Below are 26232 nucleotides of genomic sequence, written 5' to 3'. Positions count from 1 at the left end.
GCAAAGCAGATAAAAGAGATTAACCAATATATCCGAGTACAGGAATCTGGTTTTGCCCCATTGGACCAATCACACATCACTAATAGCAAAACAGAAGGCTGAGAGAAGTGTATAAAGGAGCATTATTCAAGCCCAAGAGCCAAGCGGTCTCACTTACCTCTAGTGTAGTTAATACAATCTTCTCAACTGAAGAAAAATAAGCCTCCCACAAGAATTGTGTCTGCTGTCTAAGTGCTAGGATTTTATCCTGATGAATAGACCTGATTGTAGAAGGAATCTGTAACACAAGGTGAACACATAGGAATTATAACTGTAAAACCAAGAGATGTACTTGATCAAAATAACCCAACTGGGTTAGGCTTTTATTCTTCATAGCATTCGACTTCTAGCATAGATCTACTAAAAATCATCAACTCTTAAGTTGAAATGACCTTAAGAAGTGTCAGTTACAAAGAGCACTTACTGGGAATCCGCCCCAGTGGCCTTTGATGTATGAAAGTTACAGTTCACCTCTAAGATTCAGAAGCAGCTTATCAGTTGCTTAGGTAAGTCTATAGTCACAATTGCTGCTTCCAGAAATCCTCGACCTTGCACAAGAACAACCAAATTTTATAGAAGAGTAACTATAGGTCTTGGGGAAAGGCCAGAAGACTTTATCTCCCAAGCACTTCTATGATTGGTCATCCCAGGAACTATAAAATATCTATAAAAGGACTTTTTAGAGAATGTCTATGAGCCTTCCCATGCAACCTGAAGCTAGGGTCAGTCACTTTTATGTGCACATACCTTCTACCTCACCTTTGAGCCTTTCTGCTTCCCATATCTCTCTTTCTGCCTTCAGCCCTTACCCAAGTCTAACTGGATCTCTCAACTGTCATATATGTTTAGTCATCACTGCTCTCTTCCAGGGTATATAGTTTTAAAGGAAGGACCTATATCTTGTTATCCTGCTACACATTTTCAGGTTAGCAGAGTGGCTTTTATATAGTAGTTATTAAGAAATAGGAGGTGAATATAACCACCTGAAGCCACCACAGGGACATCATTATTTTTAATGGTAGTATAGCTGCTGAATGGCTAGGCCCAGGGGCACGGGAGTCAGAAAGATCAAGGAAGGATTCTTCCCTCTACCATTTACTACCTGTGCTTTCTTGAACGAGTTAGCTGATTTCTCAAAGACTCCACTTCCTTACTCATAAAGTGGGGATAAAGTACTAAGGTTTTAATGACGATTATACAAGTGCTTAGCACAGTGCCTAAAACATGGAAAACTTAATTAATATAACTTACAATCACTACTATCATTATTGGTATCAGAGTGATGCTATTAAAAGTTGGACCAGTTGCTTAATGTCTGCAAGGGAAACTGCTTGGGTCTGGAGTTCTGAAATGTACTTCCTGAGTCTGGTAAGTGTTCTGGGCTTGTTCCCTATTTTCACCTACAGTTCAAGGTCTATTTCATTTACAGAGTCTATAGTCTTAAGGGAAGATTCCTTGTGATTAGCAATTGCCCTTTTGTGCTCACCTCTTTCTGCATGCTTGCCTCCATAACATATGACTAATCTGACAGATATGGGAGTCTGGGCAAGAAGGAGAAATGCTCCGTTAGCTGCTTTAATAGGAAAGTTACCCATGGCATTTGACTAAGACTGTAACAGAGTTTCCATTGGAGGGGAAGGAAGTGGTAGCGCATTTTTTAATTCAACACTCCCCTTAGGAGGAGCAATAACACAGCTTCACAGTAAGAAGAGAAGGAAAAGCTCACTTGGTTTGGCAATGTCCAAAACCAGATACTAAATCTGTGTCCCAAAGTGTATACCTGGATTTGCAACACTGAAGAAACAGAGGCAACAGGTAAAGGAGAAACACTGGCAGGCAAACATTAGCCCGTAATCAGAGCTCAAGGTCAAAACGGAGATAAAACATTCTTTGAGAAGGTAGAGAAATCATTCATATCATAGAACCTTTATAAGTCCAAGGAAACTGATTTTTATTTACTCACTGAGAAAGTCACCTAGATGGCCAAAGAAAGATTAGAAAAAAATTGTCCTGTTCAATTTTCATAATCATACCCTCTTCTAAATGCCAAGAAGTAACTGCTAAGAGTTATATAGGTTGGCATCACTGTTTTATCGTGGCCATGAGGAAACAGTCTACTAGAAAAATGCCTAAGGTTGGGTGCGGTGGCTCATGCCTGTAATTCCAGCACTTTCGGAGGCCGAGGCAGGTGGATCATGAGTTCTGGAGTTCGAGACCAGCCTGGCTAATATGGTCAAACCCTGTCTCTACTAAAAATACAAAAATTAGCTGGGCATGGTGGTGCGCACCTGTAGTCCCAGCTACTCGGGAGGCTGAGGCAGAAGAATCACTTGAACCCAGGAGGCAGAGGTTGCAATGAGCCTAGACTGCACCACTGCACTCCAGCCTGGGTGAGAGAATGAGACTGTTTCAAAAAAGAAAGAAAGAAAGAAAGAAAAAGAAAGAGAAAGAAAGAAAGAGAGAAACGAAAAGAAAAGAGAAACAGAAAGAAAAGAAAGAGAAGAAAGAAAAGGAAAGAAAGAAAAGAAAGAAAGAAAGAAAAGAAAAGAAAAATGCCTAAAGCTATCATTGCTATAGAGTCTCCAGAAAATTGAGTCTGCTGTGGTTATGAAAGGAGAAAAAGAATATCACAGACTCACCTACCAATGCTGTTCTCCTCTCTTAAATAAGATGCATCTTCCTCTTGCTACATCAAGTGCAATGTATTCTACCGGTTTGTGATACGATACAAGTGTCTGACAGCACTATGCAAAGTGCTCTGGAAGACAACTCCAGTTGATTGAAAAGACGGAGTTCCAAGTTTTAATGGCATTTGGCTATTGGTTATTAAATCTGCTTGTCCTGAGAGACAGGTATCGGAAAGTGATAAATTAATTCCAATTTGGCTGGATTGTTTTGGAAGTTGCTGAGCTCATTGAAGTCTTAATAAAAGGTCATGTATGGTAGCAAAACAAATGGAATGCACCAGAATAGATACAAGAAAGTCACATTAAGCTCTCTTGGTGACATGATGACAAGAATATATGCAAATAAAAACATCCGAGCTGTTCTAAAACAGGAAATGAAAAATCGTAACATAACAAAAAAACATTTCCCAGAGCAGACATTTGGGCTGGGTGCCAACTCTTTAAAACCATTGTTAATGACAGTACACAGTTGCTGTTCAATATGGAGGCAGCTGTGCAAAGACAGACTGCATATGAGAGGGGAAAAACACCAGCAAGTCTGGGTGGGTGGGAGTGATAAAAATCAAAATCTTCAGAGTCAAACCAAAAAGTTGCTTCAGAAGATGAAATGCCCATCAACTTTGGTGAAATGGTAGAAACTGGAGAAGCAGCTGGGCAGAGTGGCTCACCCCTGTAATCCCAGCACTTTGGGAGGCTGAGGCAGGTGGATCACGAGGTCAGGAGTTCAAGACCACCCTGGCCAACATGGTGAAACCCCATTTCTACTAAATATACAAAAATTAGCTGAGTGTGGTGGCAGGCACTTGTAATCCCAGCTACTTGGGAGGCTGAGGCAGAAGAATCGCTTAAACCTGGGAGGCAGAGTTTGCAGTGAGCTCAGACCATGCCATTGCACTCCAGCCTGAGTGGCAGAGAGATTCTGTCTCAAAACAAAAAAAGAAAAGGAAAAAAAAAAGAAAAGAAAAGAAAAGAAACCGACAACCACAATTAAGTATACTAAAATGTGCTCCATACCAAAGACAAATTTTCAACTTGTTCACATCAAATTCATGGGAGCATTGGTATATAAAAGGAAAATTATGGGTGGTGCTTTTTATTCCCTTTATTTCTCAAAGTTCTTTTAATGATCAAGTATTACTTTTAAAATAACATTTAAAAAAGGAAGAAAAAAGACAACATGGACAAGCCTGACCTGCATCACGCTTGTTTGGCTTTTCATGAATAAATGATTTTGGCACACACTATCTCTGTATGGGGAAAACTCTTCCTTGGTGTTTCTGCAAGGACTTCCTTTCCTTAAGGAATCACAGTGGGAAATCATTGGCATAAAAGTGGCCCTTTCACAAAAAGTCCAGACCCCTTTCTCAATGAACACCTAAAAAATGAAGCTGTATTCAGGGCAGAATAACTTATCCCCCCAAAAAACAGATTCTGCCATATTCCTACCTTTGTTTCTGAGATCCTAGGTACCATGGAGATCACAAACTGAGTACCAGACAGAAGTAGTGTTTCAGGAGCTGTGGTCACTTTCGTTTGCTTAACCCATAGGTCTTTCAGTTACAGTTAGTTCATCTGTTATTTTAGGGAAAGTGCTGCATTACTTCACCAGTCAGCTAGCAGATTGGGCAGCAGCACAGAAGGAGAATCAACAACAGACTTAGAGGCCAGGCACAGTGGCTCACGCTTGTAATGCCAGCACTTTGGGAGGCTGAGACGGGTGGATCACCTAAGGTAAGGAGTTCAAGACCAGCCTGGCCAACATGGTGAAACCCCGTCACTACAAAAACTACAAAAATTAGCCAGGCGTGGTGGTGAGCTCCTGTATTCCCAGCTACTTGGGAGGCTGAGGCAGGAGAATCTCTTGAACCTGGGAGGTGGAGGTTGCGGTGAGCTGAGATCACACCACTGCACTTCCAGCCTGGGCGACAGAATAAAACTCCATCTCAACAACAACAACAACAACAACAAAAGACCAAAAAAAACAAACAAAAACAAAACAAAACAAAAAAACAGACTTAGAAACTCAATTTAATGGATATTCAAAAAATAAAAGGGCAAAAACATTAAAAAAAAGTTCTACAAATATTTATAGTAATTCAAAGATAAAGTGTATGGTGCAATGAAATCCTTAGTAATTAAAAAAAATACATGATCGTTCCTGCCCTCAGATTTCTCTGTGAGTATTGTATGCCCCTCACTAGGCAGCTCTTGAGCAGTTCAAACTTTTATTAGGGGCTGCTCATTTAAATATACATCCTGAAGATAACACTCGCTCAGACACCCAGACTGGATCATTTGAGGAATGATAACACTAATTACAAGAACAAGCCCTAGAGACCTCTCTCTTTCTGAAAATTAATCTGAAGGCAAGTGCAGAAACAGAGGAAAAGAATATGAAACAGTAGGGTAGAATAATACAAACTCTCTGGTAATATTTCTAAAAATTCTGGCTATTGAAAGGGGTGGAGATCCACTTCTTCTTGAAAATCAAAGCTCCCATTCTTTACCTGCAACTTCTTTTCGGAATATATTCTGGGGACCTGGGCAGATTTTGCTGAAAAGTGAACAATGTCATATTAAATGACTTCATATTCACCATGACACAGGTAATTTTCTCCTGATAAAATTTCTTTTATAGAGCTGACCTTTTGGATTCATCTTCTTTGAAAGTTTGGACGGGGGCAGCAATAATCTGCTGATGTGTTGAAGGCCACAGCCCCTTCCTTACCTGTAATAACAATCTCTCATCGCCTATGACGGCAGCTTGGTTCCAATTAATCACTTCAGAGAATGGCAACTCCCATCCATTGCTGAGCATCACAGGGACGCAGGCAGCCTGAGCAAAAAAGGGGACTTCGTAAATGTGAGGAAAGCGACAGCAGAAACTGTTCCAATCAGAGGTGAAATCAGTACAAATTCAATGACTGGCATTTTTGACATTGCATGAATCCTGGACTGCCTAGGCCAGAAGGAAAGGAAGCTTTTATGAGTTATCAAGTCACACGAAGGTTGTACGTATCCAGACTAGATTTTAATATTTGCAAGTCTTGCCCTAGAATGCTAAAACCCCATTTCTATTCTAGTGCATGATTTGGCTGACCTTACTTCCATAGAGATGACTGGCTTTGCTGGAGAAGTTTTTATTGATGTAACAAAGCTCGCACCAACAAAATCTGAGTATAGAACCAACCTTGAATATAAACAGTCTTGTCAATGTAACTCCCACAAGTCCACGTGCAAAGTGATTTACCCCAATGTCATGAGCAACAAAGAGCAGAATGGAGCTCAGCATTCCTATGTAGCAGTTCGTGGACTTAACAGTATAGAGTGTTCACATTTCCCTTGTTCTGCAAACACCTAAACCAGAACTTTGTTCCCTTCAGCGTGGAGTGATCTAAACCACAGTCATACCAATTTACAGTCTGTGCCGGGAAATAAACAGCCAAGAAACACTAGGTTAATGACAAAATACTGATTCCAAATAACTCATAATCCAAATCAGAGAACAATTTTTCTTTATGCAACATCCCAGGAGGCTACAAGAACATTAGTGATGGCATGCTATGCAGAACACACACAGAGAGCAACTTGGAAAAGACATTCCAGAGAAGGAAGCTCTTCTGTTGGAGGGCATGACAGAATGATTTGCAGTTAAGATGGCAGAGATAAGAAGTTATGAAGCACTGTAGCAAAAGCACAGATTTAGGCATGGTGCAGGGAACAGAGGAGGAAAGAACATAGCAGCAAAGGGTCAAGGAACGGAGGATGAGAGAGGTTGAGGGCATGCTTTCTCTTGCAATCAAAGAAGGCTGGTTGCAACTTCCAGGTGGGAAATGTGGACGACTGTCCCAAGAGGACATTTCTGCAGAGTGAGGCTGATAAGCTGAGAAATTCCTACCACAAAGGCTCCAGGGATGGAGCCAGGATCTGTGAACTGCAGAGCCTTGGAAGAGCTGGGCCATCTGAGTAGTAACACCATGCTAGGGATCATTCTCAAAATTTAAAGGAACTGAGAGACAATTAAGATGCAGGCATAAAAGACAATTTTGCTTTTAGGGAATAAAGGGAAAGAGTAGGGCTGCTTTTTAGAGTCCAGCTAGGCTGGAACATTCAGTTACCCAGGAAAAATATTCCTGTTTAAGAATGGCTGACATAACTTGCAGGAGAAAGAGGAGGTGAGAGAGATTGTCCAAGTTGGCAATCAGATTTGCCTTCTGTTTCTAAACATGACCCAGAAGAATCCACCATTTAATTTCTTACATCTAAAATTACTGAGTAAATCCTCCCTCCACCCCCCACTTTTCAAAAATGTTTTAGATTTTCTTAAAAATATTTTCAGATCCTCAAGGGAAACCACACCTTCTCTTTAGCTATCGCAGGAGAGGTGATAATGTTAAACCCGCTTAATCTGGCTTCGGTCCTCAGCCCTATTCTGGGAAGGCTCCAGGGCCTCTTACCTGCAAAGCCTCCAGGAATCTGAAGGACCCAAGCCTGCGACCACGAGGAACCAGACAGAAAGTGGCATTGTGCAGCATTTCCCGATAATCATACCTAGAAAGAGAAGAGGAGTAATCAGCAAATGAAGACCCATTGCGAATGTGGGGATGTTGACCATAGGTGGGCGTCCATGTGCGTGAATTTACGCAAAGCAACTCGGGAAAGTCACCAGCAGGCAGCTCTCGCTTTTCCATTTTGAGGAAGGAGGTTGGGTTGCTGCATGAAGAACAAACATGAATCACCATGTTGGACAAAGCAATTAGGATCCCTTTTGCAAGCAGTATATATAAAGATGAGTCTGATTGTTCTGGCAACAATTTGGTTTGCCCAGTCTTTGCTTCCAAAATCAGATTTTTGAGTCTTGATAAAATATGTTGCCCCATAGGCTTAAAAAGAAGAAGAAAAAAATTACTGGTGCTTCTCATTCTCCTTTAACAATATGGCATTCAGCAAATCTAAGACTGTTCTTGTTCCCTACCCCTTCAAAATCATGCTATTAAAAACTATTCAGAAAACCTCAGTCACAAGCACAAAACAATGTTTGTCTTCTCCTTCAAGATGGAGTTTTTACACTTAACCAAGAACAATCAGTTACCCAGGAAAAATATTCCTGTTTAAGAATGGCTGACATAACTTACAGGAGAAAGAGGACGTGAGAGAGAGGGATGCTAGCCTAAGAAAGGGAAAAAAAAGAATAACGAGAAAAGAAAAGAAAAAAAAAAAAGCCTGAAATAGTAGAGGGTACTGGAAACTGGTCTACAGTAGAGATGAGTTTATGTTACTCAAATACCATTTAATGACATTACATTGTTTTTGTATTTTGAAAAAAAAAATACAAAATATGAGTGTTACCTGACTTTTTACGCCAGGGAAGTTTAAGAAAGATAAAAAGCATTTCATGTTGTTTAGGACTGTCACTTTTAAAATGATTACCACAAACACATTCCTACATAGGCAGTTTCAAGTACATTATGAGTTTAAGAAAACTTGGGAAAGTAGAGATGGCTCGTGTCCTGTAAAGGCCCCGATTCTTACAGCCAAGATGAAATCACTCTCATTTTTCAAGAGCTTCCAATGCTGAGCAGACAGGTGTGACTTTGACAGTAGCATATGTCACCACCATTTTCTGACTCTAATAGTCTAATTTAATCATAGCCTAAAGGCACTGAATTCTTCCCTCTTCTTTTTGGGATATTGGTATATACATTTATATTTTTAAAGTCCACATCTATTTTTATATTCTCATACAAACTAGGCATACGGGAGTAAGCCAATTTTCAATTATAAACCCGTCATTAAGAAGAGACATCATGCAAAGGACCATTTGCTTAAACAAGCGTGTACAACTAATTTGCACAAGAAAAGGTCAACGTGAATGGATTAAGATTATCTCCACTGAGAGTAAAAATTTTCTAAAACCCTTGCTGCATTAATTAAATTGCAAAATAGACTTCAAAGTAAAAAAGATTTTTAGGAAGGCTTGAATTTAGTTAAATATAAAAATAATAATAAATTAGATGGTAGTGATTTCTTCTTCCTCACCAAACACAGGAAAATGGTTGACAAATATATTCAAGCTCAAATATTGATAATGTCTGAATCTCTGCCTAATAGATGGAGAAGAGAGAAATGTGTACACACACACACACACACTCACAAAAATATATGAATAAAGTTTAAGCTGATTTTTTTTAATACAGAAAGGTCGAATATACTTCAGACTACAGCAAGATTTAATAAGTGCCCAGAATAGAAAGCCCTGAGGGACTAGCACAGAAGGTCCTACATCCTCATCATTAGCCTACTAAAAATGTAAAATCCTATTAATGTTCTGCATTGTAACAAGTTTCAAAGTTGCTAGTTGCAGAATTTACTTTAGGGAATGTGTGGAGGAAGAGGAAAGGCAGAAGACTTATAGGAAAAATTCAAATGACAATTATAGTGGGTTGCTTAAATGGTTATATAAAAGGACTATTTGCTGATATAGCAAGTCAGGTTGACATGATCGAAGCTTGTATTCCTTCACATAATAGGTAATATGAGCTGTGGGAAGAATACCCTTGCAGGAATTAGGAAACCACTAGGTAGCTGTGAAACTTAATAAAACCCATGAGTTTTCTATCTGTTTCCTCATCTGCAAAATGAATCAGTTGGGCTAGATGACCACAGATTCAGTTTTAGTATTCGATTATTCTTTATCTTATCATTTTTACATAAGAGAGAGGAATGTCCTTTAAGAATATCCCACTGCTTGGGTTTCCATACCCATTATATGTATATGTATATGTACACAATTCCATACTCATATATGTATATGTATACATATATGTATCTGTTCATATGTATGCTGTGCATGTCTAACATATGTGTGTATTCACATAGAGGCTCATACAGAACACATACACTCATACCTTAGAACAATGATTTTCATTCAGATTTCTAAGCATGCTCAGCCCGTGAACCAGCCTCTCTCTTCTGCTTTCTGGACAATGAGTCTATGAATAACTAACATGTTCTACCTGAAGGAAGAATGATGCCCCACAAGTGGGCAGACAACAATTCTAGTTTGACAGCATGCTTGGTCCTCTCCCACTCAGTCCATTGTGATGCTCTTTCACGCTGCACATCAACCTCCTTGTAGATGCTTAAATCCACTTATTTATTCATTCGTTCTTTCAAGAAATACTATGTTTCAAACACTATCCCATGTGAACAGATGGAGTCCAGAGAAGGTCTTCTCTAGTTGCCGGAGCTACCAAAGAAGCACCTGACAATGAGAAAATGCTGATGAGATGAGAATTGAAGATATAAACATCTCTTGGGAGTATTTGCATGACAAGAGGAGATGAGAGAAGGCCCACCTTCCAGAAGAAACACAAAGAACTCTGTGGACACTCTCCCCAGCAAAACAACAATTTAGTAACAATCATAAAAACACTTTGAGTCTCTAAGAATTGTCCTAAGGGGATAATGACAAATAGAGAAACAGTCATCCAAGAAAATCTACCACATCTTGGCAAGAACCATGAGAGTCTGTGGCAACTGGTCCCTGACCTGTTCCATGACCAACCCCTACTAGTTCTGCCTTACAGGAGCTTTACTCTGGGGCAGTGCAGTCAGGAAGGCTGGGCTTTCAATCCCCCCAGGTCCCATCAAGAAAGTGAAAAAGAGCCTACAGAAAGTGAGAATGGGCCGGGCACAGTGGTTCACATCTGTAATCCTAGCACTTTGGGAGGCCGAGGCAGGCAGATCACCTGAGGTCAGGAGATTGAAACCAGCCTGGCCAACATGGTGAAACCTTGTCACACCTGTCTGCTCAGCATTGGAACCTCTTGAAAAATGAGAGTGATTTCATCTTGGCTGTAAGAATCGGGGCCTTTACAGGACACGAAAATACAAAGTTAGCTGGGCATGGTGGCACATGCCTGTAATCCCAGCTACTTGGGAGGGTGAGAAAGAAGAATCACTTGAATCTGGGAGGCGGAGGCTGCAGTGAGCCGAGATAGTGCCATTGCACTCCAGCCAGGGCAACAAGAGCAAAACTCCAACTCAAAAAAAAAAGGGGGGGGGAACGTATTTGCCAATCATATATATGATAAGGGACTTTCATCTAGAATACATAAAGAACTCTTCTGACTCAACAATAAAAAAACAAATAATCCAATTTTAAAAGAGGCTAAGGATTTGAATAAACTTTTTTCCAAAGAAGACACATAAAGTGCCGATAAACACATGAAAAGATATTCAACATCAATAGTCATTAGGGAAAAGCAAATCAAAACTACAATGAGATACCACTTTACACCCACTGGGATGGCTATAAGCAAAAGGACAGATGAGAGCAAGTGCTGATGAGGATGTAAAGAGACTAGAATCCTTCATACACTTCTAGCAGGAAGGTAAAATGGTGCAGCCACTTCAGAAAATAGTTTGGCACTTCCTTTTCAAACTAAAAATGGACTTACCATATGACCCAGTAATTGCACTCTTGGGCACGTATCCCAGAGAAATGGAAACTTATTTTCATGCAGAAACTTGTCCACAAATGTTCACAGCAGTTTTGTCTGTAATAACCTCAAACTGGAAACTACCCAAATGTCCTTCAATGTGTGAATGATTCAACAAATTGTGGTACATCCATAGCCTACAATACTTCTCAGCAATGAAGTGGGACAGACTATTGATACACACGACAATTTCAAGGAAATTATGCTGCATGAAAATGTCACCCTGAAAAGCATACATACTGTAGAATCCCTTCTATATGACATTCATGAAATCACATAGTTACAGGGATAAAGAACACTTACAGGTTGTCATTGATTGGGGGAGGGGGAAAGACAGGGAGACTTGATAGGTCAAATGGGGGGACATAATGCTTTAAGATGGACTAATTCTCCCTCATTTCTGATGTTTAGAAATGTGAATCACACAATCACACACTACTTAAAAGAAACATGATATCCTAAGCAAGAAGGTAAGTAGGTGAGGGAGACAACTAACCCCAGATAATTCGCTGCTCTAATAAATGGTTTTGTTACCCTTTTCGGATGTGCATTAAGTTCCCCACTGTGCAGGTAAAGAAGGACAGAAGGTAGAAGAGTTTTCACAAATGACTACAAAGAAAAGTGCAATAAAAATTACATGACTTTGAATTTAACCTAGAAACCAGTACCACTCTATGGCCATAATAATTTTATACTTAAAGTTGTATTGAACAATGTATGGGATGCACCCTATTTAAAATGGACTATGCAGTAATGCACAGTCAAAGTCCTGCCCCTCCGTAGGAAACACATTTTTGCTGGCAGCCATTCTGTGCCTTCAGGAAAGATGGGGGAGTGTGGCATAGAGCAGGGGTTCTCAAAGTGTGTGTTCTCCCAACCAGCGGCAACATCTGCCTCATCTGGGAACTTGGTAGAAATGCAAATTCTCAGCCTCACCCAAACCTGCTGAATCAGAAACTCCGGGGGAAGAGCCCAGAATTCTGTGTTTTAACAAGCCCTCCAGATAATTACGATGCACCCTGAATTTTGAGAACCACTGGCACCATAGTTAAGAGCTTAGTAATTAAAAGCTTAGTAGTTGGGCAGCTTTAGACACAGCCAAACCTGGGTTCAAATTCCAGCTTTTTAATTTGTAAACTGAGTAACCTTAAGAAAGTTATTTAATTTGTTTAATCCTAGTTTCTGGCCAGGCGTGGTGGCTCAAGCCTGTAATCCCAGCACTTTGGGAGGCCGAGATGGGCGGATCACGAGGTCAAGAGATTGAGACCATCCTGGCTAACACGGCGAAACCCCGTCTCTCCTAAAAATAATACAAAAAATTAGCCAGGTGTGGTGGTGCGTGCCTGTAGTCCCAGCTACTCGGGAGGCTGAGGCAGGAGAATGGCGTAAACCCGGGAGGCGGAGCTTGCAGTGAGCTGAGATCCGGCCACTGCACCCCAGCCTGGGCGACAGGGTGAGACTCTGTCTCAGAAAACAAACAAACAAACAAACAATAATCCTAGTTTCTTGGTTGGCAAAATGGGAACACTGTGAGGATTAAGTGATATGTTTTAACCAAAGCACGAGCATATTATAAGCAAACCATAAAAGGCAGCTATTCTCATTAGGACTGAAGGAAGGTAACAGAACATAATGGAAAACATAGCCAGCTTCAAGTTGGAAAATCTGGGCTGAGGAATTTGGGTTCTTGATCTACTACTTCCTGTGTAACCCCAGCAAATCATTCAACTTCTCCAAACCTCAAAGTTGTGACGATCAAATGAAATCATGTACAATGAATATAAATGGGAAAGCACTATGCAATTCCAAGTTATTATGATAAATTCTATCAGAGTAAGAGGGATATAAACATTTTTTAAAACCCTAGTAACAATGAAAAAGAATGAAAACTATACCAGATTCCCAAAGACAGAGCCAAGAGACAAATGTGGAACAGACCCTTTAAAGTAAAATGGAAATAGAAGCTGCGAATCACAATAGAACAGCAGCTTCTAATTGAAGGCTTTTGTCTTATTATCAAAAGCTACGTAGACAAGGATGTTGCTGGTGCACTGTGCTCACAGGTCCTCCTGTGGCTCCCACAGTCTCTCTGTAGCACGCATATTTGCCAAGTGAACCTGCTTTTTGCTAACCAAAGACGATAGGAAAGAAACAAGTGATCCAGCCTCTCATCTCTGTACTCACACAATTCTAGTCTCCCCATGATGTTTCAACAGTTTGTCTCGAGTATTTATTCATAAAGTAACTTAACATCTACAGCTGATCTATTCCCTCCAGTCCGCATCCTCGTAATTAATCTTTGCTTATACCCAAGTTTGAATCACATCCCTTAAGAAAAAAAGAAAGAAAGAAAATAAAAATAATTTATGACTGTTGTCGTTCTCTAAGTGCATGGGGATGAGAGAAATAAAACGAACATCCTTTGAGCACCTCTTTGTGCCTTTTTCATTCATTCACCAAGCATTAGCTGAATGTCTACCATGTGTAAAACAGCATGTGTTATCAAATGATGGTTAGTCAGTGAGAAGAGTGCTAGGATTGGACATGAGGTAGAGGTGGGGGGGTGTATGGAGACATGTGGCAATGGCCGCATGTAGGCAGGGAGGCTTCCTGGAGGAAGTGAGACCGTGAGCTAAGTCTTAAAGGATGAACAAGAAGCAACCAGGCACAGCGGTAAGAGGAGGCGACGGGAATTTCTGCGGGTAGAGACAGCACAGCAGGAACAAAGGCACCAAGGTGACAGAAACCACCCAGTTTGGGGAGAGGAAGGCACGGGGATGGGGGCTGCTGTTACTGGTGGGTTCCCACTAGGAAGCCTTTGTTTGACATCTCCTAGAGCTCAGAGATGATCCCTTGCAGGTGATCACGGTGTCACTGAAGGGCTTAAGCAGAAGAGTGACATGTTGCCAATGGTGTGCTCAGGACTTTATATAAAGCCAACTTCATAGAGAAGCAGTTAAGTTCAGAGACCTCGAAAACCCTTCCCACGCAGGTCACAGCTAGGACCAACCAGCCTGTGTTCCAGCTCCCGGATTTCTGATTCTAAATCCCCTTTTCTTTTCATCACATCATATTGCCTTTTTGGTCAGCCCCTACAACATGCAGTGTCTAAAACTGACATTTCTTATGAAGCCAGGCCCTAAGCAGTTCACCTAGTTTCAAGCATGGGCTATTTGTTGCCAATTTAAAAGGGCTGCTTCTCTCACACTCAGAACTTCACCCCAGATCACTACCAGGAGTTCAGTTGAAGAAGGTTCTCTGTCATGAGTGAGACATGAGCGAGACTTCGTCTCAAAAAAAAAAAAAAAAGGTACTCTGTCATTTACTTACTAACCATGTTGCCTTAGACCTTTCCTGGGCCTTTACAGGTTTAACAGTTTAAAATTTCAACTACTATTATTATTATTTTGAGACAAGATCTTGTTCTGTCACGCAGGTTGCAGTGCAGTGGTGAGATCACAGTTCACTGCAGTCCCGACCTCCTGGGCTCAGGGAATCCTCCTGTCTCAGCCTCCTGAGTAGCTGGAACTACAGGCATGTGCCACCATGTCAAGCTAATTATTAAACTTTTTGTAGAGATGGGGTCTCACTTTGTTGCCCAGGCTGGTCTTGACCTCCTGGGCACAAGTGATCCTCCTGCCTCAGTCTCTCAAAGTGGTGGGATTACAGGAGTGAGCCACCATACCTGGCCTCAAATTTCAGCTATTTTTGAGAAAACTCTGAAGTTTACAGCATGCCATAGTATGAAATTGGCCCAAGGCAAATATTTGAACTGAGAAACATATATAAGTGGGAGCTAATCTTTTAGCTGGAAAATGGGTCCAACTGGCCACTGTTCCATCTCAATTAGGTGACTTGAAAACATGGAATATGGAAAAGTATAGGTCCCTAGGGTATTTGAGAATTCTCTGGACTTAAGGAGCCATAGTTTCTCCATGACACCTACTCACACAGTGTCTTTGTGCACATAAATGAGCTGCTATATATGCTAGTGTCAGGCAAGTACAAACGAGCTATGCAAACGTGCAGTGCTGGGCTCTGGGCCTGGCTGACCAGGTTGGCTGCAGCTTCAGGGATGCTCGGCGTCCCCCAGCAGGAAGGAACTCGCTATTTGGAGGTGGTGCAATTCCTTACTCAAGACAGTTTTTCGCTTTGAGCATTGCCTGCTGTTAGAACTGCCACACCGTTCCCCTCCTCCCCAGTCATACCAAGGATTAAGAATTTATTTCCTTGTGACACTTCTCAGTCTGAGGCTGTTGATCCCAAGCTGTCCACTGCAGAGAGCAACACACGGCTAAAACCAGGGCCAGGAATTTATATTCACCCTTTCACACTTCTTGGCTTTCCACAGAAGACAGTCTCCTTTTCATGTCCACTTAAAATCCATTTCAACATAGGGAAGGTAGGCAGGTAACACTTTGTGGGCTGGGGCTGAGGCGTGAAATCCCTATGGGAGGCATTTACTCTCTTACCCAGGATTTCATGACAGCCTCACAACCACTGGGGACGTGTGGAAACATACACCTGCCTTTCACAGGGAAGAGGGAGTCCGAAGAGTCCTTGGACTCAAACATCTTGTCTGAACACACTGCGTTATAATCTCTTATCAACTCTAAACTCCACCCCTCATCCTTAGGCTAAATGTCTACTGACAGTTCAGAACCTTAAACTTAGCCCAAGTGGTAATCGCTACCTGTGTATATTAATGAACACAACATGTACCAGGTGTACCTCATACTTCAAGAGGGGTAAAAGATGACCATCTCAATTCCTGTTCATTAAATAACAGCTCAGCGGCTAATACATAAAGGTAAGTATAAAAAAAAAAAATAGATAGCTATTAGTAACAACTTTTTTAAAACTTTTCTTACATTTTCATTTTTTGTAGAGACAGAGTCTTGCTATGTTGCCCAGGCTGGTCTTGAACCCCTGGCCTCAAGTGATCCTCCCACATCCTTCCCAGTCCCCAAAGTATTGAGACGACAGGCGTGAGCCACCATGCCTGGCCAGATATAAATTATAATAACAACAGTACCCCCACTTTTTAAGTATTTCCTGTGGGTGGGGCACTGAGCTGCCCAATCGATATTCTTTTTTTTTTTTTTTTGAGGCGGAGTCTCGCTCTGTCCGCCAGGCTGGAGTGCGGTGGCGTGATCTCAGCTCACTGCAAGCTCCACCTCCTGGGTTCACGCCATTCTCCTGCCTCAGCCTCTCAAGTAGCTGGGACTACAGGCACCCACCACCACGCCCAGTTAATTTTTTTGTATTTTTAGTAGAGACGGGGTTTCATCGTGTTCGCTAGGATGGTCTCGATCTCCTGACCTCGTGATCCACCCGCCTTGGCCTCCCAAAGTGCTGGGATTACAGGTGTGAGCCACCATGCCTGGGCCCAATCTGTATTCTTTATTATGCCTTATTTTTACAACCATCGTGGAGAATAGGTGCTATTGGCCCCAGTTTACAGATGATGAAGTGTCAAAGGTTTTGTTCAGTTTGTGCAAGGAGGACGGGATCCACGACCGGCTCTGTCATCTCTCAACCTACCCAGGAGGAAAGAGAAACGAGGTGCCAGCAAAGGTGAAAATAAGAGACATTTAATACATCGTGCCCGTGATATTAATCTCAGGAAGCTTTCTGAAAGAGGCGAGGTTTTGCAGCACCAGCTTTTTCTTTCTTTTCCCCCTTTGAGCAGAGTCTTGCTCTGTTGCTCTGGCTGGAGTACAGTGGCATGATCTCAGCTTACTGCAACCTCCGCCTCCTGGGTTCAAGCGATTCTTGTGCCTCAGACTCCCAAGTAGGTGGGACTACAGGTGTGTGCCACCACGCTCAGTTAATTTTTGTATTTTTAGTAGAGATGGGGTTTCACCATGTTGGTCAGGCTGGTCTTGAACTCCTGGCCTCAAGTGATACACCTGCCTTGGCCTCCCAAAGTGCTGGGATTATAGGCGTGAGCCACTGTGCCTGGCCAGCACCGGCTTTTATACTCAGCAATACCCACTTCCAAACTTCTTCTCAAGAGAAATGCAATTCCAAGACACATGGGCCTAAATTCTCTGGTTAGAAACAAAATGTTTTTGAAAATGCTAAATAAAGGGCTACCTGAGTACAGTGGCAGGGAGGGGGTGCAGGGGGAAAAGAGGGGATTAACAATAAAAGAGCCAGCAGCAACAGTGACCTCAGATGGATAAATGGGTCCAGAAGGGGCACGCACAGGCCCAGTGGCGATGGGGAAGCCTGAGGTCATTATCTTACCATTAACTACCTTTCACCAGGCTCTAAGCCAATGGGACTGGTTAAGTGGAATGGGGCCAGGAAGTATGGACTGCAGCCTGAGAAGACCAGGATAGGGGTGGACAGTGCAGTGTGTCTGTTCTAAGGGTGTCAGCTCCCCACCTAGGACAATCTGAGTCCCAGGAGGCTGGCTGGGGAGGGAGCACTTCTTCCCTACATGCCTCTCTTTCCTTCTTTTTCTTAACTTCTACTCCTGCTGCCTAGAGGAAGCCTTCCCTGATCCCTGGGGTTTGGGCACCCTGTGCTAACTCTCTATTGCTCACTCTGTATTAAGTTGCCCATTTTTCTCATCTTCCTTCCCCTGGATTACGGGACACAGGACCTTGGTCCTACTTTCTGTTGACCCAACAACTACCTTAAGGCCTGACCTACTGTAACCACTCAAAAAAAGAGTTGTTAAATTAATGTAAGGTGCTCAGTGTCTACCAATTCGCATTAAAGTGTACAGGGGCCGTGGAAGCAAGAGGATAACAAAGATAAGATGCAAGCCCTTCATTACAACAATCTCCACTTTAACAAACACATGCCAACTCTTGATCATGCTGGGTTCTTCCAAGGATGAGTTCATTCCTACGCTTACACCAAGCCCAATTTACTTGGGGAATGAAAAATCGTGTTATTTATTTAGTCTTCCTATTGTACATTTTAAAATCCCTTCTCTGTTTTTATTTCTACAGGTCTGGCAGCTTGTTAAAAATGTCATCTTCTCCCTGCATGGTGAGGAGGGTGGAAAATTTGTGTTTCACCAGCCCTGATAAATAGCATTATTTGTAAATCAAGTTAAATGCATGCACAGTGCTGTTCAAACTGAACCTTCTCCTGGCCTTCCTCCATGTCTGAACTGAAGAAAAAAAACTGTAGAACATCCTCATGGCTTCTGCAATGACAAACCCTGCACCAGTCCAAAAAGCAATGACTCCCACCCCCTGCACAGAAAATTGAGCTCGAACCAATGTTCTGACCACTTCCCTTCTTGATCCAAGATATCCTTTCCAGCAAGGCCAGCCTGGATCAGGCCTTGGATTAGGGGGATGTTTCGCATTCCTACTATTCTCACCCCCAGGGCAGGCACTGTGCAGAGCCTGTCCTGTGTCCTGCATTCTTGTCAGTGCTTAATCCTTTTGTCTGGCCCCTGCCCTTAAGTGATTATAAAATATCTTGAGAATCCAATGACAGTTTATGGAATGTCAGCTGGTGCCACCAACCTCACCTTCCCATTTCCTCTCCCACTGTTGCATCACTAGCCTCTGCCTTGTGACTTTGACAGTCAGGGCTGCCACCTCACTCCTGAGCCTTTGGTACCGAATACACAAACAAGACCTCACAACTCTGTGTAAGCTGACATAGCACATTCTCAAAAAATTCTAGAACACCCAACTTACTATGAATGCTGCATGAAGCTAGTTGTCTATGCAAAGTTTAATCATTCCCATCCGGGTATGTGAATGCATAAATGTACAGATACACGGGTGTATCCATGGGACATAAAATTTGGGTTACGGTTGAAGATTTGATGCCACATGTTACTGATTTACAGGATTACCTTTGCATGAAGGTTGGGGTCCTTAGGGATTGGAGAGGCCCACAAGTCTAGATTCTGCCATTTCCTTTGGCAGAAGTACAACAGTGCCCTGGGGAAGATGGTCTGTGGAGCTGAGTCACCTCTCCCTCCTCCTCCTCCAGCTGGCCATGCTTCCCACAGTTCCTTTGAGAAGCAGATAGAGCTAGCTAGCTCCCTGGCACTCTCATTCTGGAAAGAGGCTGTGGGACAGAAAGAAAATTTAAGCACTGGATTAAGGAGGGGTGGACCAGATGGCCCAAAGGATGCCTTCATGCCCTGACATTTACTCACTGGACAAAGGAGTGTTGAGCAGGCCCTACATGTCATGTAGCACTCTGAGCACTGGCATGCCATGAAGCAAGAGTCCTCCAGGAGCTGCTCATTCATGGATTTTGCAATTCAGTGGCAACCAGAGTCTCCTCACACCCCTCTTCCTATACCTCCTTAATCCCATTCCTCCTTCAGCTCAAGCATGCACGAACAGAGTAACAGAAACCATACTCTGCTTCTTACTAGTTCTAAACAGAATGAGTTCAATTGTATCTTCCTACAGCCCATAGTCTATAGAGCAGCCAAAGACACCTTCCAAATGTCACCCCCAGTCTGAACACCCTCCAAGGGCTCCTCCTGGCACGTAGAGTAATATTCATGCCCTACACCCTGGCCGACTGGGTCCCATGAGAACTGGCCTCTGCCCACATCTCTGACTGCCCCATCCTCAGTCACATCTATAGCTACAAAGTCCTGCTCTCAATTTCTCGGCAGAGAATGCTAACTTTCATCTCCTCCACTGGCACTTGCTGTGCCCTCTGCCTGGAATTCTTCTTCAGGATCTCTCTCAAGCTGCCTATAAGCATTCAAATAGCCCCTTCTCAGAGAGGCCAGCACAGACCAACCTGTGCTCCTTCCATTCCCTTTCTGTTGCCCTGTTTCATCTCTGTCCTGGCATTTACCAAGGTCAGAATTCACACGTTTGTTTTACTGGCTTACCTTCTTTCTCCCCAAATGTAATACATACTTCATGAGAGAAGGAGCTTTCCTGTTCTTATTCACCACTGTGACCCCAGACCCTGTACTATGCCTGGCCCACAGTAATCTTTTAGGAAATATTTGTTGAACCTCTTTCAGATTATTCAACACTCACCCCATTCCTCATGGGTTTATAAAGCCCAGGTCATAACTTGTCCGAACTGCTGGCAATGTTTGCAGGGATAATTCATATGACAAGTTTCTAAAAGGATATGGAGAAGTTTTCTTTCATCTTTGTTTTATACAACGCTAGCCTTCTCTCTCTAGTTAATGGTATGATTCTTCAAGTTCTCCAAATGCCACCTGCTATGAAAGCAAGAGCCCATTAAAAATGCCTATAGAAGAAATTTCCTAAAGAAAGAGCATCGTTAGAGATGTTTATGTAAAGTGATACAATGAAACCATGCACAAATTAATAACTAAAGCATTTATGAATATTAGGAAGGATGAGGCAAAAATTTTCTTGGAACAGTTTTTGTACATATGAGGTAAAACATAGAAGATGTCAAAGGCCTGGCATTGTTAGGCTTCTTTCACCTCTTCTTTGAGTCCCAAATTGTTATGGCATATACCCAAAATCCATCTATTGCTTCAGAAGTATAGATCATTTTCCAAAAGAAGCATCTGGAATAACTAATTTGTTACCAAAGCCAGTGATTAAACACACATGATACCATGGGGCTGAACGGCCGGCCATGAGTCCCAGTTTTCCATTGTATTAGGTTTCAGCTATTAACCAATCAGTCTGCCTTTAGAGTATGAATTTGTAATGTAGATGGCTCAGAACTCTTGGCTATGGGGCCCTTAATAGGAGAGCATTTCTGTCACATGGAATGTCTTGTTGCTTGGTTTCCATTAAGGTATCTTGGCTTTTAAATAAACTGTCAAGTAAAACTTGGCATCAAAACACAAAGTGAGTAACTTCCTTTGTTGAGTCGCTGACAGCTCCGCTGTGTGTCAGATAGATAGCTGCTAAGAGTCAGCTCCAAAGGTGACTGCAGCCTCTTTGGAAGGATGCTGGTATCACAAACTGCCTTCCTCAGGATTAAGGCTAAGCAAAATTTAGGGATAATCTTTATGGAAAGGTAACCCAGCAACGGCCAGTCGGCCATATCCCTCTCCACAAGTGTTGGTTTTGGAATTATAAAAGTTTTGGAGGTGCGAAAACATAATTGGAAAACTTTTTTCCCTGCTTAAAGGGCTAATTGATTTCACAGGTGTTTAATTATCATTTGCTGTGAGATAATACCTTGTAGTGCCATAAAAAATGGATTTAATTTTCGAGTGCTTGCAAAACCATTTCCAAAGCCAAGTCAGAGCTAAAGCTAGATAACTATTCTATAAATCAAACACACTGCCTCCTTTCTTTGAAATTTTTAATACTCGGGGATAATGATATCTGACAACCTTGAAACTAACATGAAAAGGATTTTTCTGCCAAGTGCCCAAAGTCAGCCATTGGAGCATTTCAGGCAGTCTGGTTCATTAACAGTGACTCAGGCAGCCTCAGAACCCTGCCTGCAGGCTTCCAAAACACCCCAAAGGTAAGAGCATTGGTGTGTGTCAAGACACAACATTATCTACCAAGATCAAATGGTCATATATCCAATAAGGTCCACAGAAAAACAGAAAGAAAACCCAAACCACCCTTCGCACAAAAAACTGCCTGGAAACAACAGTAACTCTCTAAGCTCAAACTAAGAGTCCTGGAACTTAGAAAGTAGAGATGTTTCAACTTGATCAAGGGATGCTTTCCTATCTTATGCTTAAGGCACAACACTTGTGCTTTCTGTAATAACAAGGGAGGGAATCATAAAATCAAACAAATGTTAACAGCTGGAAGGCACCACAAAGATCATCCAGTCCAAATATCCAGATGAAAAACAGCAGCCAGGAGAGGTCAAGTAACTTACCCAAGATATCACCAGGGGCAGAACCCAGATAAAAAGAATAATTCTGAGTGAGCAGAGAAAGGAAAAGAAAGCTTGAAAATAGATTTAGAGTCCCATTCTCACCCAAAATCTAAAAATATAAGGAAGAATTTTTAAAAAGACAAAAAAAAAAAAAGTGAGGTTTCATTCTGTAAGAGGAGTGGCTATTTCTTCAACAGAGCCCAGTTTCCACAGAAGTGCTTAAGCAGCCTTAAATAACTGCTTGGGGGTTTTAGTTAGTGCCACGTTTCGGATTTTTTTTTTCTCTCCAACTTCTATTCAGAAGCTGCTGAAATCCTACCATGTTCCATTAGATTAAGAAATAGATTTAAGAAAGCAGCGTAATTTAGCTGGACACACACACGCACGCATGCACACACACACACACACACACACACACACCATTATTTAATTTATTTAATGCCTGTGTATGGAGGGTGCACGCACCCCAAACCACTGTATGACAAAGATTTTCGGGCAGCTCAGGTTGGCCTTCGCAGTGCTGGATAAAATAATATACAGCAATATGCAGTATCATTGGTGCCATTCTTGGACACTGTGTTTGGGTCCTGGTAGTAAAAGTCTGGGCCAAAGTCATGTGGGCTGAAAGGGCAGGGGACAATGTGGGCCCCAGTATAGTCTGAAAAGGGCTGGAATGGAAGGGCATCCCTACTTAGTAGTACCTACTAAGCACCAGGCATTCTAGGGACTGGCTTGGGATTGCAATGAAACTCCTTCAATGAATAACAATGGTGGCAATAACTCTAGCTAACGTTTATTGAGAACTTATTACATGCCCAACTCTCTGCAAAGCACTTTATGTCCATTTGGCCATTTGCTCTTCCGACAATCCTATGAAGTAAGTAGCGTTATAGCTCCCATTTTGTAGAAGAGGAAATTGAGGATTACCCCAAATTTGTCTAAATTCACTTAATAAGCAGGTGGGTAAAATTTGAACTGAGGCATTGTGACTTCAGGGCCCAAGTTATTGTACACAATTGCACACTGCCTCCTTTCCATAATGCTTTTTGGAGATGTCCCATTGGATAGCAAAATGAGCTGTGTCATCAGGGACACTATGAGAACCACTATGAAATGCACTGGACTAAGTTATGTCTTCTAACCAAAGATGTGCCTGGCATGGGGAGAGAGCTTTTATGTGGCTCTGAATAAGAGGCTCTGAATAAGAGATAATATCTTTCCCAGGGTCAGCTCCATCTCACACATTACTTCCAGGTCTTGGGGACTTGATAGAGCAGGTGAGAAATAAATTCCTGTTCATTTGCTATATTTATCTCAGCCAGGACCACCAACAGAACATACAAACTTCAAGACCTCTTACTAAGACTTTATATGATTCTTAGTTTCTCAATTCATCATGAGGCTTTGGTGTCAAGACCCATAACATGACTTTTAGTTCCCTAATAAGCTTGTGGAGTCTCTACTACGTGTGCAGGTCTTTAAGGTCATACGGACAAAATTGGGAAGATACATAAAATAAATACTGTAGGAGACAATGAGATTTCATTCATTCATCCATCCATCCATTTACCAATAGCACTTATTATGTACCTACTAAGCACCAGGCATTCTATTGTCAGGATACAATGGTGGGCCAAATAAAAAATCCTGTTCCTTTACCGTTCAGAATTATGGAATTCACTGTCTTGTGAAGGGAGACTGATAGTAAATAATTAATCATATAATAAAATCAGCAGCTATGGTAGTTCCAAGGAGAGACTCATGGTTCTGTGAGAGCACATATGGGAGAGGAACTTGACCTAGTCAGGGGGTGGGGACTAAGCTGAAACCTAAGCGCTAAGTATCTAGCAGGACTGGGGTTGGGAATGCAGTGCTTTCAGCAGTGTTGACAGTAGATGCAAAAGTCATCAAGAAATTTAAAGTACGTTTGGGAAAACGAAGTATGCGTACCATAAGTAGTCATCTCAAAAAGTCAAAACTATTTTGCTGTGATGTAGACTAAATCCATAGAATGGTTTGCAAAACAAAGGTTAGGACTCCATGCTGCCTGGAAAAATGAGTGTGATTAAAGACTGGATGTCTGAGGCCGGGCGCGGTGGCTCACATCTGCGATCCCAGCACTTGGGGAGGCTGAGGAGGGCAGATCATTTGAGGTCAGGAGTTCAAGACTGGCCTGGCTAAAATGGTGAAACCCTCTCTCTACTAAAAATACAAAAATTAGCTGGGTATGGTGTTGTGCACTGGTAATCCCAGCCACTCAGAAGGCTGAGGCAGGAGAATCATGTGTCTGGATGGATAAGCACTGTCATTCAGTTAAACACGTTGATCATATCAGAGCATTCCATATTCCACATACCTGCTAAGCAATAACTAAGGCAACAGACGTTGATCCATGTTACAGACAGTAAAGCTGCATCAGAAAAGAGCCTTAACAACTTGATTAGAGTTAATGAAAGATACTTCAACTTGTTCTAGTTCATCTTATCTGCTCTTCCCTGGAGACCTGGCAACTCACCTTTTTAGCACTTATTTATAAGCCCCTCTCCTATTACTGCAAAATTCTACAGACTCTGTAGAAATGGTGCTGAGTCTCTAAATAATCACATTTTCATGGTAATTAAAAGCCAAATTCCCTAACTCCCTAAATGCTATGAGCAGCTTGAATGCCTATGTTTTGTCCTAACATTGAGCATCTCCAGGGTGAAGGAAAACCATGATAGAAAATACTGAAATGACTTAATTGCAGAAAAAGGCAGCCTTATGATGAAGTAGCAGTGAGCTTCTGCTGGGATGGCACAGCCGGGGGGGGGGAAGCTGCTCACAGGAGGAACACCCAGGAGCCCTGGCCTCTGCCCTTCTTCAAGTACTGACTACTGTGAGGCCTGGGCTGAGGTCCTGCAGGTCAGGAGAAGCCCTAAGATGACATCTTTCTGCTATGGTGACAAGTCCTTCCCGTTGATTCTAATAGTTGTTAAGGTAAGAGAGGTAAACAAGGGAATTTAGGTTATTAATGCATTAGTTTGAATTGGAGCTGGGAACGAAGGAAAAGCCACAACTGGGCTTCACCCAGCAAAGATACTATTTTCATCCATCTGTCTCCTAGACTAATTTAGGGATTACAGGACCTACTCAGGAAGCCCCGATGCAGCAAAGTAAAGATCATATTGTGAGGGCAGACCAGGCCAAACCATTGCCACCTCTATCTTTAAGGCTGCTCATCTCTTAGAAAAAACTGGAAGAAAAAGTTGGAGAGGGCAGTAGGGGGAGAAGACACACACACACACACACACACACACACACACACACACACACACACACACACACACACACCCCTACTTAAAGACCACCAAATACGTTTTTCATCTTTAAATCAAAGTCCTGCATAGAAAAAGAAAGCTGCTGGTAAGTGTTAAAGGAAAAACTTGTGGCCAGTAATACGAAACATGTTTATAACATAATACCTTAACATGTAGAAATAACAATGATAATGATGATACAGCAGCCACACTGTTGAGAGCACACTCATGCACCAAGCACCATGCTAATTACATACAGTATCGCGTTCCAAGTGTCACAATCTGTAACACTAATACTATGGTCCCATTTCACAGCTGCACACCAAGGTTGACAGAAGTGTGATAATTTTCCCAGAGTTATATAGCCAGAGAAGCATAACTAGAATTTGAACATAGCCCTCTGAATGTGAAGTAGATGCTGCTAAACTTCACTTGCATTGTTTACCAGCAGTTTTGATGCCATACAGAGAAACAGGTAGAAATGAAATCTTTCAAAGCAATGAGCACTGAAAATATTTTGGTTCCCATTGCAATGAGTAATTCAAATAATGAACCACTAACCCTTCAAACACAGAGCTTATATGTATGCTATGCTGATATTAAAATGGCTTGTTTATAGGTTTTCTGATTGCTGCATTCTGGGTAAGATAAAGCAGTTCTATGCTCTCTCCCCTCTGCTTTGACAGGATATTAAGTATATGCAAAGTTGTCGGATATCATCTTGAACCTAAAAAACCAAACTAAGTGCCAGGTCTGCTCAGCTAGTTGTAAATACGGGCATAGCTTCACTTTACTGCACTTTGCAGATCTTGAGTTTTTGTTTTTGTTTTTGTTTTTAACAAATTGAAGGTCTATGGCAACCCTAAGCAAGTCTGTCGGCATCATTTTTCCAACAACATGTGCTCAGCTCCT

The 26232-nt window shown here is 42.0% G+C and overlaps 1 protein-coding gene across 1 annotated transcript in view; it reads right to left on the bottom strand.

Annotated features, from left to right (window-relative positions):
• Positions 1-26232, bottom strand: part of EXT1 (exostosin glycosyltransferase 1) — a 318870-nt gene that overhangs the window by 31428 nt on the left and 261210 nt on the right. The window contains exons 2-4 of the mRNA XM_011941082.1: positions 7184-7277; positions 5455-5562; positions 158-277 (exon numbers count right to left, since the gene is read on the bottom strand). Of these exons, the coding sequence (XP_011796472.1) occupies positions 158-277; positions 5455-5562; positions 7184-7277 (322 nt within the window). The remainder of the gene's footprint in view (positions 1-157; positions 278-5454; positions 5563-7183; positions 7278-26232) is intronic.

This window comes from Colobus angolensis, unplaced genomic scaffold (genome assembly GCF_000951035.1).
Source record: "Colobus angolensis palliatus isolate OR3802 unplaced genomic scaffold, Cang.pa_1.0 Scaffold198, whole genome shotgun sequence".
In the NCBI taxonomy this organism is placed as follows: domain Eukaryota; kingdom Metazoa; phylum Chordata; class Mammalia; order Primates; family Cercopithecidae; genus Colobus; species Colobus angolensis.
Note: the sequence above shows the minus strand (reverse complement) of the source record. Positions and strands in the feature narration are given on the sequence as shown.